Source organism: Mya arenaria, chromosome 14 (assembly GCF_026914265.1).
Source record: "Mya arenaria isolate MELC-2E11 chromosome 14, ASM2691426v1".
Classification (NCBI taxonomy): Eukaryota; Metazoa; Mollusca; class Bivalvia; order Myida; family Myidae; genus Mya; species Mya arenaria.
In genome coordinates this window covers 1,473,329-1,491,906 of record NC_069135.1, presented here as the reverse complement: position 1 = coordinate 1,491,906, position 18,578 = coordinate 1,473,329, and the positions used below count along the sequence as shown (strand labels likewise).

The 18,578-nt window shown below is 37.6% G+C and overlaps 2 protein-coding genes across 2 annotated transcripts; both read right to left on the bottom strand.

Annotated features, from left to right (window-relative positions):
- Nucleotides 1-1,667: 1,667 nt before the first annotated feature.
- On the bottom strand, nucleotides 1,668-11,339 carry LOC128216893 (betaine--homocysteine S-methyltransferase 1-like). Its single transcript, XM_052923596.1, has 7 exons — nucleotides 11,277-11,339; nucleotides 9,224-9,414; nucleotides 6,287-6,481; nucleotides 6,079-6,190; nucleotides 5,157-5,335; nucleotides 4,814-4,895; nucleotides 1,668-4,535 (listed from the first exon to the last, which is right to left on the bottom strand). The coding sequence occupies exons 1-7, from the start codon at nucleotides 11,290-11,292 to the stop codon at nucleotides 4,252-4,254; spliced, it is 1,059 nt and encodes a 352-aa protein (XP_052779556.1). The 5' UTR covers nucleotides 11,293-11,339; the 3' UTR covers nucleotides 1,668-4,251.
- A 1,102-nt stretch (nucleotides 11,340-12,441) lies between these two features.
- Nucleotides 12,442-14,786, bottom strand: LOC128217427 (adhesive plaque matrix protein-like). Its single transcript, XM_052924574.1, has 5 exons — nucleotides 14,424-14,786; nucleotides 13,917-14,090; nucleotides 13,473-13,647; nucleotides 13,146-13,345; nucleotides 12,442-12,813 (listed from the first exon to the last, which is right to left on the bottom strand). Exons 1-5 carry the CDS (start codon nucleotides 14,784-14,786, stop codon nucleotides 12,442-12,444), a joined length of 1,284 nt encoding a protein of 427 aa, XP_052780534.1.
- Nucleotides 14,787-18,578: the final 3,792 nt, after the last annotated feature.

Below are 18,578 nucleotides of genomic sequence, written 5' to 3'. Positions count from 1 at the left end.
AATGAGATATCACTTTGCAGTGTTTCCGTACAGGAAAGAGAAATATGTATTGAAACAAATGACACTAAAATGATTTCGAATGAACAGGTTTTTAAATATTAATCTGAAAACTATACATTATCTTTGGGATTTTTTTTATTAACTTAAGGGGTTATATTACACGTAATTTGACGATGTCATTAAAAATACCTAGAAATACATAGATGACAGTTCCAGAAGAAGCAGAGATTCCTCTACAACATTGGCGATATAAAACATGACGCTTACAATATATAACACAGATTCGTGGTTTACTGCTAGGCATCACTTTCAGTCCTTAACTTGCGAAAATAGGTATAAAAAGAGATAATAAATACAGAGAGAGTACGTCTATGAAAGCACATCCAAACTCAATATTGAATGCATTCTTAATTAAAAGAGTTTCTTATATATAAACAGAATGGATTGCGTTGTGTCTAAAATAAAAAAAATCCCAGAGACCATTCTTTTGTAAGTGTAATACAGCCAATTTTGAAAACAATGACTTGTACAGATAATGAGTTTGAATGTATTTTCGTAAAAATGTGTTTTTTCGTCAAACAGTGTGCCCTTACAACAAAATTACTTTTTTCTGTGTTATTGTCCGAATTGACATTTATAAAAACAAGTATAAAACCTTGTATGTCATAACAAAACGTTAGGTTAGACATATACTATAAAATCAGTCCTTATAACACGAGTTAATTTATCAAAGTCGTTAAATATATGTTTCTTCTTTAATACAAATAAATTATTAAATAAATTGGAGAGATAATACTAACCCGGTCAGAGGAAAAATATTCTTCAAAAAAGATAAACAAAACATGGAAAAAAACACTAGCTTAAAAAGAAAACAAAATCTGACAAATGACGTTATGTTGTTGATATATCATTTAAAACATACATCCGCCTAAAACATACTGTTAAAAAGAGAGCACTGCTGTTAAAATAATATGTTTTCTATGTGTTGCCTTCACCTATTTAAGGTATTAGCTTTCCTCTCCATCGTTGCTATTGTTATCTCTATTTAGTCGTTTACATAGGTACTGGATGAACATGTCACCTCAAAATTATAACAAAGAAAATTCTCCTATTTGTTTTTTTCCTTCTCCCAGTTATAATGCAACCATACAGTACTGTTGCGTTATTGTGGTGTGTGTAAGCTTATCTATTATACTCGCACTAGGGCCTTGCCCATTCGGCGAGTGCTCCGATAAGATTTTTAGTCATTTTAGGTTTGTGGAGCAAAGTTCTCAGACAGAATGTAATCCTGTTTAGAACTAGCCTAGTGCTTTAACGTGCACCGGTGTAAAGCACTGCCACACGGGACCACCATTTAACGTAAATGGAATCGAACCTGCGACTCCTGGATTGACGGTCAATTGTGTAACCACAAGACCACGGATCCGCCACATGCGTTATTTCTTAGACTGTCGTCATATAAGTTGTATGTAAAACAACACAACATTTATTAATGCCGTCGTTACTTTACTTTCTTTTAACGTTTACGGCCGTGAGACATGCTGAATGGACAAGGATAAATATACTCATAAAGTATATAAATAACAGTAATAAGTACAGAAAGGGGAATGGTTGTCACAAAAGGTCAAAGGCAATGATCAGAACAAGTAAGTTGTTGTAAAGTTCAGTATTTTATTAAATATTAAAGTTGTGTACAATCAAATGATGCAATCCTATAATATAAACATGAAGTGGACATTTGGAAGTCCACATGGCGCTTCCTTAGTTGCTTTATTTGAAACAAGCGCACGGGGATTGGACTTATTTTATCACACAATTGTAAATCCGTATATATGTTTCAGTTTAAACTTAAAACATAACTGCTCGTAGTATTTGTCTCTGCTGAGTGAAAATATAATTACGGTACTGTTTACCACGAAGATACATAGTTATAGCCATAACAAAATTAAGAATATAATTTAATACATACCATTCGAAATGAGCAAACAGATGCCCATTAAAACTGCGATGGTGCACTGTTTGAAACTCATCTCGAAAAATCTTAATTAAATTAAACACTTAAATCCCAAAAATTGCATTTTGTTTCCATCAAACCATGTATTCTCAAACTTTACTCTTCCTGTTTATCAGTCAGCTCAAAAATAAATCTTTCGATGTTAACACTACACTGTATCCGTATTGTACACACACTATGACTTCAAGATATTAGTTAGGGACGAGTCTGACGTGACACCATGCTCTAATAGTTTCCGTACACAAATAATGCCGGACATTTAACACTAATGAACATGTCTAGTGTCCTGTAATGATCCTGTTATGATCATTAACGCTCAAACTTCGATATTTCTTTGCTAATTTTAAAATGAAACTGAGAATATAGAGGATATTTGCTGATTTCAGTGTAAGATCGAGTTTTATTTCACGAGTATCATAGAAAAACACTTGTTAACAAGAAGCGAATTCAAATTTCTGTTCTTTTATGCTTTTTTTCGGAGTTTAACTAGACTAGTATTTTGATTTATTTTTCTAAAGACCCTCTTTTCAAAAAGATAGCTGATGACGTAGCTGTCAATTTTCTATTTCCAGCTCGTGGACAAAGTTTTCCGATATTGTCTTAATAGTATATTATTTACTAGTTGTTCTAGTGCAAACATTTTATGAACTTTTATTTATACATATATGTTCCAAAAAATTAACGAAACACTTATAAATAAAACAAGGCATGAATACATGACGAAATTACCACGCCGCCATTTATTGAATAAAAATTTGAAAGGTCGAACGTGTTAGCAAACAATTGTAGATACTCATTGGATAAAGATATTTTTCTTAGTTTTAGAGTTTGTTTCATGATACATGGGAAGTCAGTCATCCCTTACTGTCAGAAATCAGTCTGATTCGCTAAATAGTGAAGACCACACTAGGTTGTTGACAAATTTTGAAGCGTGGGTGGGGTAAAAAATCATAGCTTTTTGTTTAAAATGTTGTGTGAATTTTCCGTGAGGTTCGTTTTACGTATTACAAGGAAAAACAGTTAAAAAGATACTTGAACGATGATATAACATGATATATATGTGCGAGCATATATACGCCACTCGTGAAAATGTTTTTTTCTGTGACCACTCGTGAAATAAAATACGATCTTACACTGAATTCAACAAATACCCTCTATATCTTCGACAGGTACTGGCAATACAGGCCAAGAAGTGAACACGGGAAAACAGAGGATCACATACTCAGCTCGTATATCAGGAATTGAAGCATTAAAACAAAATTAAAAGTCAAGTGTTGATTAGGGTAAAATGTGGCGGCCATTTTGGACGCCATTTTGAAAATTTCGAGTTCCCCAAATTGTGGCGCGAGGACATAACACTTAAATAAGAGGGTTGAAGCTACTAAAAATCCAAAACATTTTCTATACACTCTGATGCAAAGTTCTCGATCTCCGCTAATTCACTACTTAGATACATGTATGTTCATGGTAAGGAAAATACAAAATCGAACTAGTACATAGCACAAGTGTCCTAATACATGCCAATAAAAGCCGTCCCCAAAAAGTGTATACTTTAAAACGCATGAAAAATAAAGCATAACCCAAAAAACATAAAATAAAACCCGTCTCCAGAAACGTACACTTAGCATGAACAAGTCTTAATATTATATACACAAGACGAACATATCGCGTCGTGCCAAGGGCAGTGTTTATTTATATAAGATATCTAAAGAGTCGTCATATAACACACATTTATATTCAAATCGTTCAGAAAAACGTTAGAAAGCGAGCCTTTGGCGAGCTTACTCACATAATTTATTTTCTAGACGAGTTGAATAAAATGGTGTATAATATTATGAGTGTCAGATGCTTTTCACATTGTTTTCAAAACATGAAATACCCACCATCTTTAAAATATAGTATTTATAAAATAAAGACGAAATACCATGTTTTCTCTTGAAAACTGTAATACTGTATTTTTTCCAAGTAATTTCTTTGCAAACCTGTGGAGTAAAATATTTTCTGACCAATAGAAATACAGCAATGTTACATTACGCATTTGTGATACAGAAAAATACGTGATGGTTATCTTAAACCGGAAACAAGGTATAGCATGTGATAAAATGTAAATACTTCGTAGTAAAATGAATATGTTCAACTAACAATATAATATAGCATTGGTATACAGAATGTTAAAAATATGTATGTACAGCTTTCATGCAATACCCAAATCCTCACACCAGAGCTTAGCTTTACTCTCAATCAAAGTCTCCTCCGACATGCGCACGGATTCCCTCTGTGTACGTGTCCTTGAACTTGGTCTTGTCGCCAAAGATGAAGTGTTTTTCCATGGCTGGCGCGTACCGGGCTGCCGGTGGTGTCCGTCCATAACCCTGGGCGACAATGCGCGTCATGTTTGCCGAGTTTCCGCAGCAGAGCCCGACGTATTGAACCCCCATCTCACGGCACTGATTGGCAAACTCTTCAATGTGACATCTCCCACACAGGCATGTGCAAAGCTCCAAAGGAAACGCACGACTTTCTGCAAGCAAAAGAAATGATTTAAATATATATAGTTATAGTTATATTATTTATAAAGTAAAAATGATATTTTTCTATGTTTATGTCCTGGAACTTGTCCGTTTCTCATTTGTCTAAAATAAATACAACATTTCATGCATATATATTGTAAATTCAAAACAATTTTTCTACAGTTCGTCATTCATCCTTGGATATTTCTCGAAAGGGTGGCGGTGGGCATGTTGGGATTTTCAAAAAGCTGGTAATTTCTCAACCGAACATAGGTATTGCAAGGCGTACTTGTGCCGGGAATTGTTAGCGAGAAAAACGTCGGCTCCTGTGGGGTGGTCCTATAGGTCACCGGAAGGGCTGCGACGGGACCCTGGTAATGCAGAACACAGAAAAAAATGGTTATATGAATGTGTTATTTATTCAATCAGGAATGGACTTACATGCTAGTAACCTTCAAAATAAATAAGTCGATGTATTGTGCATGTATATTTATTTATTCAGTATCACTCATACAAGCTTTTAGCCAAGTTTAACATATATCTCAAACTGCTCGATAAACAAACCAAAAATATATATCGGACCGGTTACAAAATACATATGATATCGTTATAACGTTTCCTTTTTCTGCTACCTTGCAAACTTTCATGATCTCCCTGATAGCCGGAAGCATTGTTTCAGGGCCGCGGCCGCAATTGAGCCCGACCACGGCGGCCCCTGCATCCTCCAGGCGCTTGCAGGCGTCTGCAAGCGTCACCCCGTCTATCATAGTGTCTGTGGCCGGGGGAGATAGCGTGATCACGGCCGGCAGACCTTAAATTGGTGAAAGTAGGAAGTTAGATTAGATCTGAAACAACACTTCAATTGATTAGAGCATGTTATTCAATACGAAGTGTCATTTAAATATTCACAAGGAAGTTATTATCATACAACGAGAAGCAGTTTCAGCAATAAGTGGCATTTAATTAAATTATTTCCAATTTCCGTCTTTAAAAGATATGGGCAATCTGATTGTTCATCTAATCACATAGGGTGGTCGCCTGCGCTCACAGTATATGTTCCATATTCACAATATTCTATTTATGTAGTGGCATGCAGTTTACATAGAGTCTTAAGCGCGAACTATCGCAAAATACACACAAAACTGTCAATTCTGTACATGTTTGTCAAATCAAGGAGTATAACTCTGGAGTGACTGGAACTTTCAGGTTTGTTATCGAACTGATCCGAGATAGTCTACCCACAAACATGCTGACCAAGTTTGGTGATTATTGGTTAACGGTTGCCAAAGTTAAAGGGCAGACACGAACCAATCTGAATTATTATTTTGTCTGTCAATTCAAGATTCATTATTCCGGGACGAGTTTCCGGCTAGGCTAATAATAATAGGCGATAAAGTTTGCCCGTAAACATGATGACCAAGTTTTGGGATAATAAGTGTAAACTTGGGAAGGTTAGAGAGCAAACACCCGTCCGCAGCAGTTTTTCACATAAAACGTTCTGTCATATATGACGGCCGCATACAAACTCACACAAGCGAAGACAAATCTCCATACCTTTGCCATACTTTAGGATGGCTTGAAGAGCTATACTGGCCTCCCCGAAGTGGCCAAACGTTTCCCCAACAATATAATCCGCCCCACCCTCTGCCGCTATAACAACTTGCTCCTGTAACACAATACATCAAAAAGGGTGAGAGACAGTTCCTATAATGAATTTCTGCTTATTCTTCTCGAACGAGTTGAATGCGAAATTAAAACTCACCTTGAATATCTGTTCGACCTTAGCATGTGACTCCGGGTCATCTGGAATGTACGCGGTGGTGTTGGAGATGTTGCCGGCCATAAGGCAGCCATGTTTGTCCGCCACTTGCCGCGCCATCTGCAGGGCTGCGCGGTTCATAGCCTCCAACTCATTCTCGCGCCCAATCAACCGCAATTTCTCCCGGTGGGCGTAGTACTTAGAATTCAGAAGTTAAATTTTCATTACTTGAAACAAGATCAACTGACGAAAATTGAATTTGCGTTTGTGTGACAAATAAGAACAATTTTGCTCTAAAGCTAGGATCCTATATAACAAAAGATCCTACATAACCAGAGATGCTATATAACCAGAGATCCTATATAACCAGAGATCCTACATAACCAGAGATCATATAAAACAAGAGATCCTACATAACCAGAGATTCTATATCACCAGAGATCCTACATAACCAGAGATCATATAAAACAAGAGATCTTACATAACCAGAGATGCTATATAACCGGAGATCCTATATAACCAAATATCCTACATAACCAGAGATCATATATAACAAGAGACGCTACATAACCAGAGATCATATAAAACAAGAGATCCTACATAACCAGAGATCAAATATAACAAAAGATCCTACATAACCAGAAATCCTATATAACCAGAGATCCTACATAACCAGAGATCATATAAAACAAGAGAGCCTACATAAACAGAGATGCTATATAACCGGAGATCTTATATAACCAGATATCCTACATAACCAGAGATCTTATATAACAAGAGATGCTTTATAACCGGAGATCCTATATAACAAGAGATCCTACATAACCAGAGATCCTACATAACAAGAGATCCTACATTACCAGAGATCCTACATAACCAGAGATCATATATAACAAGAGATCCTATATAACCGGAGATCCTATATAACCAGAGATCCTACATAACCAGAGATAATATATAACAAGAGATGCTTTATAACCAGATTCCTATATAACCAGAGATCCTACATAACCAGAGATCCTACATAACAAGAGATCCTACATAACAAGAGATCCTTCATAACCAGAGATCCTACATAATCAGAGATGTTATATAACCGGAGATCCTATATAACAAGAGATGCTTTATAACCGGAGATCATATATAAACAGAGATCCTACATAACCAGAGATCCTACATAACAAGAGATCCTACATAACCAGAGATCCTACATAACCAGAGATCATATATAACAAGAGATCCTATATAACCGGAGATCCTATATAACCAGAGATCCTACATAACCAGAGATCATATATAGCAAGAGACGCTATATAACCGGAGATCATATATAACAAGAGACGCTATATAACCGGAGATCATATAAAACCAGAGATCCTACGTAACCAGAGATCCTACATAACAAGAGATCCTACATAACAAGAGATCCTACATAACAAAAGATCCTACATAACCAGAGATCCTACATAATCAGATATGCTATATAACCGGAGATCCTATATAACAAGAGATGCTTTATAACCGGGGATCATATATAACAAGAGACGCTTTATAACCGGAGATCATATATAACAAGAGATCCTACATAGCCAGAGATAATATATAACAAGAGATGCTTTATAACCGGAGATCGTATATAACAAGAGATCCTACATAACCAGAGATAATATATAACAAGAGATGCTATATAACCGGAGATCATATATAACAAGAGATCCTACATAACCAGAGATAATATATAACAAGAGATCCTATATAACCAGAGATAATGTATAACAGGATATGCTATATAACAGGAGATCATATATAACAAGAGATCCTACATAACCAGAGATAATATATAACAAGAGATCCTATATAACCGGAGATCATATAAAACAAGAGATCCTACATAACCAGAGATAATATATAACAAGAGATGCTATATAACCGGAGATCATATATAACCAGAGATCCTACATAACCAGAGATCATATATAACAAGAGACGCTTTATAAGCGGAGATCCTATATAACCAGAGATCCTACATAACGAGAGATCATATATAACAAGAGACGTTATATAACCGGAGATCGTATATAACAAGAGATCCTACATAACCAGAGATAATATATAACAAGAGATGCTATATAACCGGAGATCATATATAACAAGAGATCCTACATAACCAGAAATAATATATAACAAGAGATGCAATATAACCGGAGATCATATATAACAAGAGATCCTATATAACCAGAGATAATATAGAACAAGAGATGCTATATAACCGGAGATCATATAAAACAAGAGATCCTACATAACCAGAGATAATATATAACAAGAGATCCTACATAACCAGAGATAATATATAACAAGAGATGCTATATAACCGGAGATCATATAAAACAAGAGATCCTACATAACCGGAGATAATATATAACAAGAGATCCTACATAACCAGAGATAATATATAACAAGAGATGCTATATAATCGGAGATCATATAAAACAAGAGATCCTACATAACCAGAGATAATATATAACAAGAGATGCTATATAACCGGAGATCATATATAACAAGAGATCCTACATAACCAGAGATCATATATAACAAGAGATCCTACATAACCAGAGATAATATATAACAAGAGATGCTTTATAACCGGAGATCATATATAACCAGAGATCCTGCATAACCAGAGATCATATACTAGTATAACAAGAGACGCTTTATAACCGGAGATCCTATATAACCAGAGATCCTACATAACCAAAGATCATATATAACAAGAGACGCTATATAACCGGGGATCGTATATAACAAGAGATCCTACATAACCAGAGATCATATATAACAAGCGATGCTATATAACTCATTCTCATGATACAACCAATATATGGTATTGTGATGATAGGAATTCAATCGAAAACAACGGCATTATTAGATATTAAAACGAACCGTAAATGCTAGAACGACGTCACTTCCGGCATGCACAAACTCCTCGTACATCTGCATGACCAGTTCCGGGTGCTCGATAGTCACTTCCGGCACAAAAGTGCCCGCCTGAAGGTAGCCTTTTCGCTCGAACTCGAAAATGTATCCCTCCGCCACCACCAGATTCCCGCCATTCTTCAGCCGTTTCAAGAGTGCTGGAGTTATTCACGTGTGAAATTATACATTATTTAACTTAATTTAAGTGGTGAGGGAGTTAAGATATGCGCCCTGAGAGAGGTTTAAAAAACTTTAATTATTTAATACGTGTGATAAAATGATCCTAAACTGGTCTGTCATCATGTTCATGTTTCGCAAACATGACTGAGTCGGATTATTAGGATATCTCTCATCCTCTGCATCTACTTACGATCAATACAAAAACATCAAAAATAATAATATTTTCAAAATGCCGACAACCAAATCTATGTTTTTCAATGAACTATCAACCGCTTAAAATAGTGAAGGAATATAAATATTTAGGTGTGCTGTTTAGTAGAACAGGTTCTTTCTATAAAAACAAATTACCTGTTGCACCGCTGGCAACTAGAGTAACTTATTGTCTTCTCAAAAACTTTGATAGACTCAAACTGCTCATCGATCTTCAAATATACTTATTCAATAAAACAGTTGAACCAATTTTAATTGACGTTTTAATTGACGGCGCAGAAATTTGGGTTAGAGGAATCTTGATGTCATAGAAAGAGTTCAGCTGAAGAGTTTTTAAGCATATACTCAAATTAAAATGTTCAACTCCAGGGTTTATGACTAAACTGGGACAACACCAGTAACGTTTACCTACAGACATTATAAAAACACGATATCGATGTTTCTTCAATATGAAGTAAATATTAACAAAGTGTGGGTTTATAGGAAATACCAATAGGATGTGAATCCTAAATGGCTTAAACTTGCGGTTAAGTGCAAGCTTAAGGATATATTCTTAACATCGTGGTACTCCTTTGAGTTAATTTTATAAAATCATCATTTGGCTATGAAAAATATCTTCATTCAGCACCATTATCATTATTGTATCCACTTATCAAGTTTAGTACAAGAAACCACAGACTTCCAATAGAAACGGGTAATTGAAATAGTGAAGGAATATCTTCACTTCTACTACATACCAGTCAATGAACGGAAATGATAAACATGTTACGAACTAGAGGATGAATTCCATCTTTTATTCGAGTGTAATGATAACGAACCTACGTAAGCATTATATAAAAAATTTAACACATATCCAAACATATATAAACTGGTAAACACAACTTAAAAACAAAGTTATTCGTAAATATGTGTTAAAGGGTCTCTGCTTTTCTTGAACAAATTCGTTGAAATATTAATTTTCTTATTTATTTAAGACATTTTGCATGTATTACTTAAAAGATGTGACTCTCCCAGTTGTATTTAATCAACGTGAACAATTAAATATCACTGATTGAATCCAATGAGCCATGTGCAATATTCATTATTACTTTTGTTTGACGGGACTATCTGGTCTTTAAATATTTGATACACTTGAATGTTTGTTATGTCTGAATACTCAATTTGAGCCTGCGAATGATATTGACTTCTCTTTTTACTGCACGTGTTTATATTGAAACCATGGGCTACATTTAAAAGCGGCAAACCCACGCATGAATTTCAACCGTTTCGAAATTTAGAGTAAACATGCTTTAAAAATGCTTTTAATTTGCATACAAAAACGTTTCAGACGCATAGATAAATTTATGTATATGCATGCGTTATTCCTCACTAACTTGGTGCATGCAAATTTTATCTGCTAAGATCATTAACACATTCATAAACACGTACGATGTTGTGCAATTATTAAAAAGTAGTCGTGAATATATATATATATGTCTAATGTTGCGATAGTTTAACTTGCTAATTTTACTAAAAAGTCAATATTTTTATATTAGCACGGCTACCAAAAAGTAACACATGATTATTAAAGCAACTGAAACCTCCAATATTTTTTATTTTCTTCAAGCAATATAATTATATTATGCATTACCGTTTTCTGTTGACATATTCCTCCTAGCTGCCGTCCGGACTATATGAAGGTCTTAGCCTGTCTGTCAAGGAGTTCAAATTGTGAGACAAATGATAAAGTAGTTGATGAATACGTACATAAATGGACTAGGTCGCGATAAAAGCGTTGAATTAATGTATACGCAGAACAATTACGTGAATCTTAGATGCCATATTACTAATAAGTTTTTTGGCATTAAAATATTGCAAAATAGGGTAATTCACGTCCAATTCGCGGCAATCTGACTGCGAAATATTTTCTAAAATGTACTTTGTGTCTTTTAAATTACACATTAGTATCCAACAAGCAATACTTTTGGTTCTTAAATATAATATGGGGTTGGAGCAGTGAGGTTTCCTTACCCGTAGGCAACGTTTGAATAATTAACTGAACACCGACATTCAGTATAGTTACACGGAGTTGTAATCTGTAAAACATTGCAAGTATCAACACCCCTTAGCCTTCGATACTTATAACTGATCTTTGCCATTTCGGAAACAAATTGTATTTCAGTATGGCTTAGTTCACCCCTGAATGGACACCATGCATCAACATTTCACACTATTCAAGACTCGATGACAAAAAGCACTTGGTTGTCACGTGTTCATGGTCAGACTACGTGGGAATCTCTCATGTTCATGGTCAGACTACGTGGGAATCTCTCGTGTTCATGGTCAGACTACGTGGGAATCTCATCTTGTTTGATAGGTTTTCCGTAGAACCCACAGGTTGATGAGAAATTGCAGGAACAAGAATTGTATATTGTGCATGTACGATAAACACGAAATAATCTAGCATGCATAGCTTGACGATATGCACCTCTATCTTGCATTATTGCAGAGTTAAATATTCATTGTTAGCCGGGTCGGATGAATGGAAGAACGATACGGCGACTATATTGATGCTGCACGATATTTTGGGACTTTATAATTGTAATAAGTTCAGAAGTTCAAAACCTTAAAAACTGTTATAAAGTTGCCACGCTAAGTAACGGTACAATGTAACTGTTGAGTTTGTAAACTGCTATCCTTAATCCCAGGCACTGGAATACTGACATGACATGCATGGTGCCATTTATAGTAAGAAACACATGCAAATGGGGTCCTCCAATGTGAAAACAAGCGCGTCCGATTTCCTCAGCTTAGAATCAAGCGGTATTCAAAAAGTAGTTTAGTGAAAGTGATGAGCCTTGTTCCACATGTAGCGAGGGGATGGGTCTTGCTACACATGTGGACAGGGGAATGGGCCTTGTTCCACATGTAGCCAGATTGATGGGCATTGCTACACATGTGGCCAGGGGAATGAGCCTTGTTCCACATGCGGCCAGATTGGTGGGCCTTGCTACACATGTAGCGAGGAGATGGGTCTTGCTACACATGTGGACAGGGGAATGGGCCTTGTTCCACATGTAGCCAGATTGATGGGCATTGCTACACATGTGGCCAGGGGGATGAGCCTTGTTCCACATGCGGCCAGATTGGTGGGCCTTGCTACACATGTAGCCAGGGGATGGGTCTTGCTACACATGTGGACAGGGGAATGGGCCTTGCTACACATGTAGCCAGATTGATGGGCATTGCTACACATGTGACCAGGGGGATGAGCCTTGTTCCACATGTGGCCAGATTGGTGGGCCTTGCTACACATGTAGCCAGGGGATGGGTCTTGCTACACATGTGGACAGGGGAATGGGCCTTGCTACACATGTAGCCAGGGGGATGGGCCTTGCTACACATGCGGCTAGATTGGTGGGCCTTGCTGCACATGTAGCGAGGGGATGGGCCTTGCTACACATGAAGCCAGATTGATGAGCATTGCTACACATGTGGCCAAAAGGATGGGCCTTGCTACACATGTAGCCAGGGGGTGGGTCTTTCTACACATGTAGCCAGGGGGATGGGCCTTGCTACACATGTAGCCAGAGGGATGGGCCTTGCTACACATGTGGCCAGGGGGGATGGGCCTTGCTACACATGTAGCCAGGGGGTGGGTCTCGCTACACATGTAGCCAGGGGGATGGGCCTTGCTACACATGTATCCAGGGGGTGGGCCTTGCAACACATGTGGCCAGGGGGATGGGCCTTGCTACACATGAAGTCAGATTGATGAGCATTGCTACACATGTGGCCAAAAGGATGGGCCTTGCTACACATGTAGCCAGGGGGTGGGTCTTTCTACACATGTAGCCAGGGGGATGGGCCTTGCTACACATGTAGCCAGAGGGATGGGCCTTGCTACACATGTGGCCAGGGGGGATGGGTCTTGCTACACATGTAGCCAGGGGGTGGGTCTCGCTACACATGTAGCCAGGGGGATGGGCCTTGCTACACATGTATCCAGGGGGTGGGCCTTGCTACACATGTGGCCAGGGGGATGGGCCTTGCTACACATGTAGCCAGGTGGTGGGTCTTGCTACACATGTAGCCAGATTGATGGACATTGCTACAATGTGGCAAGGGGATGGGCCTTGCTACACATGTAGCCAGGGGGTGGGTTTTGCTACACATGTAGCCAGGGGACGGGCCTTGCTACACATGTAGCCAGATTGATGAGCCTTGCTACACATGAAGCCTGATTGATGGGCCTCGCTTCACATGTAGCCAAGGTGGTGGGTTTTTATACACATGTAGCCAGGGGATGGGCCTTGCTACACATGTAACCAGGGGAATGGACCTTGTTCCACATGTAGCCAGGGGAATGGGCATTGCTACACATGTGGCCAGGGGGAAGAGCCTTGTTCCACATGCGGCCAGATTGGTGGGCCTTGCTACACATGTAGCCAGGGGATGGGTCTTGCTACACATGTGGATAGGGGAATGGGCCTTGCTACACATGTGGCCAGGCGGATGGGCCTTGCTACACATGCGGCCAGATTGATTGGCTTTGCTTCACATGTAGCCAGGGGGATGGGTCTTGCTACACAAGTAGCCAAACGGATGGGCCTTGCTACACATGTGGCTAGATTGATGGGCCTTGCTACACATGTAGCCAGGGAGATGGGCATTGCTACACATGAAGCCAGGGGATGGACCTTTCTACACATATGGCTAGATTGATGGGCCTTGCTACACATCAAGCCTGATTGATGGGTCTCGCTTCACATATAGCCATGCGGAAGGGCCTTGCTACACATGTGGCTAGATTGACGGGCCTTGCTACACATGTAGCCAGGGGGATGGGCCTTGCTACACATGTAGCCAGGGAGATGGGCCTTGCTACACATGTAGCCAGGGGGATGGGCCTTGCTACACATGTAGCCAGGGGATGGGCCTTGCTACACATGTAGCCAGGGAGATAGGTCTTGCTACACATGTAGCCAGGGGGATGGGCCTTGCTACACATGTAGCCAGGGAGATGGGCCTTGCTACACATGTAGCCAGGGGGTTGGGCCTTGCTACACATGCGGCCAGATTGATGGGCCTTGCTACACATGTGGCCAGGGGGATGGGCTTTGCTACACATGTAGCCAGGGGGATGGGCCTTGCTACACATGTAACTAGAGTGATTGGCCTTGCTAAATGTGGTCAGAGTGATGAGCCTTGCTACATATGTAGCCAGAGTGATGGGCTTTGCTAAAAATATAGCTAGAGTGATGAGCCTTGCTACATATGTAACTAGAGTGATTGGCCTTGCTAAACGTGGTCAGAGCGATGAGCCTTGCTAAACATGTAGCCAGAGCGGTGAGATATGCTGCATGTGTAGGCCAGAGGGATGGATCCTAATGCAAATGTAGCAAGAATAATGCGCCTTCCTGCACATATATAGCCAGAGTAATGGGCCTTGCTAAACATGTAGCCAGAGGGATGGATCTTGCTGCACATGTAGCCAGAGGGATGGATCTTGCTGCATGTGTAGCCAGAGGGATGAGACTTGCAGCACTTGTTGGCAAAGTGATTGGCCTTGCAAGACATGTAGCAAGATTGCTAGGCATTGCTTTACATGCAGCCAGAGTAATAAGACATGGTACACATGTAGCCAGAGGAAAGGGTATTGCTACACATGTAGCAAGACAGAAGGGCATTGCTTTACATGTAGCCAGTGTTATGTCACTTTTAACATTTGTAAAGGTTTGTAGCCAACAATATATAGTGTGCATGACACCTGTGGACCAATAACAGTTGCCGTTTTTATTAATTAATGACGATTTTCGTGAAGGTACATCTGTTTTCACTTGATACCGCTCCGCTGTAAATCATAAAGCGCGCGTTGATATCAATCGAATCATTGTTATCAGTGATCAACTCAACTGACGACAGCATGTTCAGACTGACTCATGTTTTATCGCTTGGTTTCTTCTCCCTTTAATCCTTCTCCCAGACGACACCAACAATGAAGATGACACTGATGCCAGGTCAACAAATCACTTTTAAACAAACAACAGATGAGTTTAAATTAAAATTGATTCTGTCAGAGCCCTATCACTTATACATGTGTGCCTTGAGTAGAAATTAGCAAACGGAAGAACATTAAAACATTTGGGTGCTTTATACTTCAATAATATCTCCAAATGACATTGTTCACACACTACAAAAGAACGGTTACATGTATATGCAAATCACAATCAACAATATTGCACTGCTGTGTCACTTTGTTACTACTATCAGGTCTACAATCAAACAATCATTCACACAGAACTGCTCACCAAATATCTTATCAAACCTATAATATTGTACCTTATTGGTCTCCTTATTACTTGTGTCAAAAGTCAATGACATATTTCAACTAAATCATCGTTGTCTGTTACAAATTACATAACAGCTTTACATATACATGTACATTTGTTCGATAATTGTTTGAATCAGTGTATTAAGATAGAGGAGAAATATATAACAATCTTGCATTGAAACAAGCAGTTTTCTCTTTCTTTCATGCTTGTTATACATTACAATAAGCGCCCCACAGAGAACCCCTACCTTTGTTGTTTTCAAATAAAGGGGCATAACTCAACTGTATTAAAGTAAGAGTTAAGGTCCCTCTATACATGTATGTATAGCCCCTTTGAACATGTGTACCAATTTTCATTGGAATATCTTGGAACTGGTTTTTGAGATTTCAATTTTTTTACTTTGGAAAATAGACCAGCTAAAAATGATATTTACTTTACATTGACTTGGAAAGCTTGTACCAAATATTGGCTAACAGACATCACATATGAAATGACATCATGCATTTTTCTTACTAGCAAGGGAAGTATTAATGTTCGTTTCCTACAATGGAACAAGCTACATTGTCAGAAACAGGGTAATCATACTTCAAAAAACACAATGTTTCAAGCAGTGAGATTATCAGGTTCCAATCCACTATTTTTTTTTAATAAAGCACAGAAAGCATGAAATTAAATTCCATGAACTTGTCTTTGAGACTCTTTACCTATAACATCAAGGTTGCCAATGTTTATTCTCTTTAAGGGAGACTCCAAAGTTTTTTTCATAGTTCAATGGCTTTTTCCTCCAAAAATGTTTCATCTTATTTTTAGTTCAACCACATGGTCCATATACCAGTAGGTAAACTGATAAGGATGGCCTGTAGTCACCATATGGTGAATGTCTGGCTCAAATGACCAGGCACTAATGTCAAATTAAACAATCAGATGGTCAATTATACTTCTTCTAATTCTTTGTAAAATAAATGGCAGCACAAAGTTGCATTATCAAACAGATTTAGTGAAAAACTTCGCAAAAAAAAAATCGACAAGTTGTAGTACTAATTGGTTTCGTATAAAGTCTGGGCCACTCCATTTCACTCCCATAATGATTCTAGACAGTACATTTAAGTTTAAACAGTCTATAAAGACAGTTTAAGAACACTATTTTAGACCACATTATGGCAATCTTTAAAGGTAATTCCAGTTTATTTCAAAGTCATCGTTACTTCAAGTTTAAGTCTTCTTATATGTTTTGTTTCAGTACATGTTCAACTTCTATCCACTTCAATCCCACAGTCTATATAGATCCACAATTTCACAACAATGGACAGAGTTCACTCCATGTTGGTGGCGAGGCTCAGTTTGAAGGTCAAGGTCAGTGGAGTGGTCACATCAGCAACATACAGCTCCTGCCCGGACACCAAGCCCAGCTCTGGAAAAAACAATTAAAATCAATGTACCAGCGAATGTATTATCGTTACTTATCGTACTAAAATGCATTAATATGAAATACAGGTATAACATAATAATTATGTAATATCTTAATGATTATGATTCTTAGTCATAAAGATTTTATATAACATGTTCTAACTGACTATCATCAAAACATGCGTTTTTTCAACAGTCGGTGAACCAAATTATAACATAATGTCTGTCAAGTTGTAAAACTGCATTTATGAACAACTAAGCGAGGTATTCATTGGCTGGAAAACTGTTATAATATCAAACAAATACATAACATCTATTAATTTTGAGCTTTATAAAGTTAACATATCGAAAAATAATCAATGGATGGTGAAAGGCGTATCAAGTTTTTGAAAAGCTTTTCAAGGAGTTTTGTTCTATTTGTTTTTACTTTTATTGCAAAAATGGTGTCTGTAAAGATGTCTGTCAGTAACGAAGAATTATTTTGATTAGTTTTGATAAAAAGTCAATCAATATACAACCTCTGATAGAATGTGTTATCTGACAAAAGATTGGATTGTTAGTTACCCTTGAGAGTGATTTCAGGTTTTGCCTTAATCAACATACAATCACACTATCACTATCATACTTTTCTCATGTAATTCAACAGAATTATACATGTATTCAACATTTTTTCGACAAACACAACTCAGTTGAATATGATGATTATAAATGGCAATAATTTCATCCTGTAAATAATGTAGATATATTCAGTAAAACCACATTCATTTAATATATTTTCAACATTTACACATTTGATAATATCCATTACAAGTTGTTGCAAGAATGTCTTATACGTGCATTAACACAATTCATGTAAACAATGAACTATTGCGAATTAAATAAAGTGTCAAGAATTTTTTTTTTCATAAGTGACAATAAGTAGCCTTTTTATGCATGTTTAAAGGCTGGTAGCTTATCTTGACATTTAATGTATATAGGAAGTGAATTCCAAATTTTCATTGCTTTATAGGCAAATGTATTTTTGATATAGTTTGTTCTAGGTTTAACAACAAAAGGATCCTTGTTTTCTGAAGAACGAAAGCTATAGTGCTCATTTTTGGCAAATGTTAACAATTCTGTGATGTACGAAGGAGTCAAACATTTCATGCTTTTGAAAACAAGTAATGAAAGATGATAATAGCACCTGTCTTCAAAAGATAGCAACGCTGACT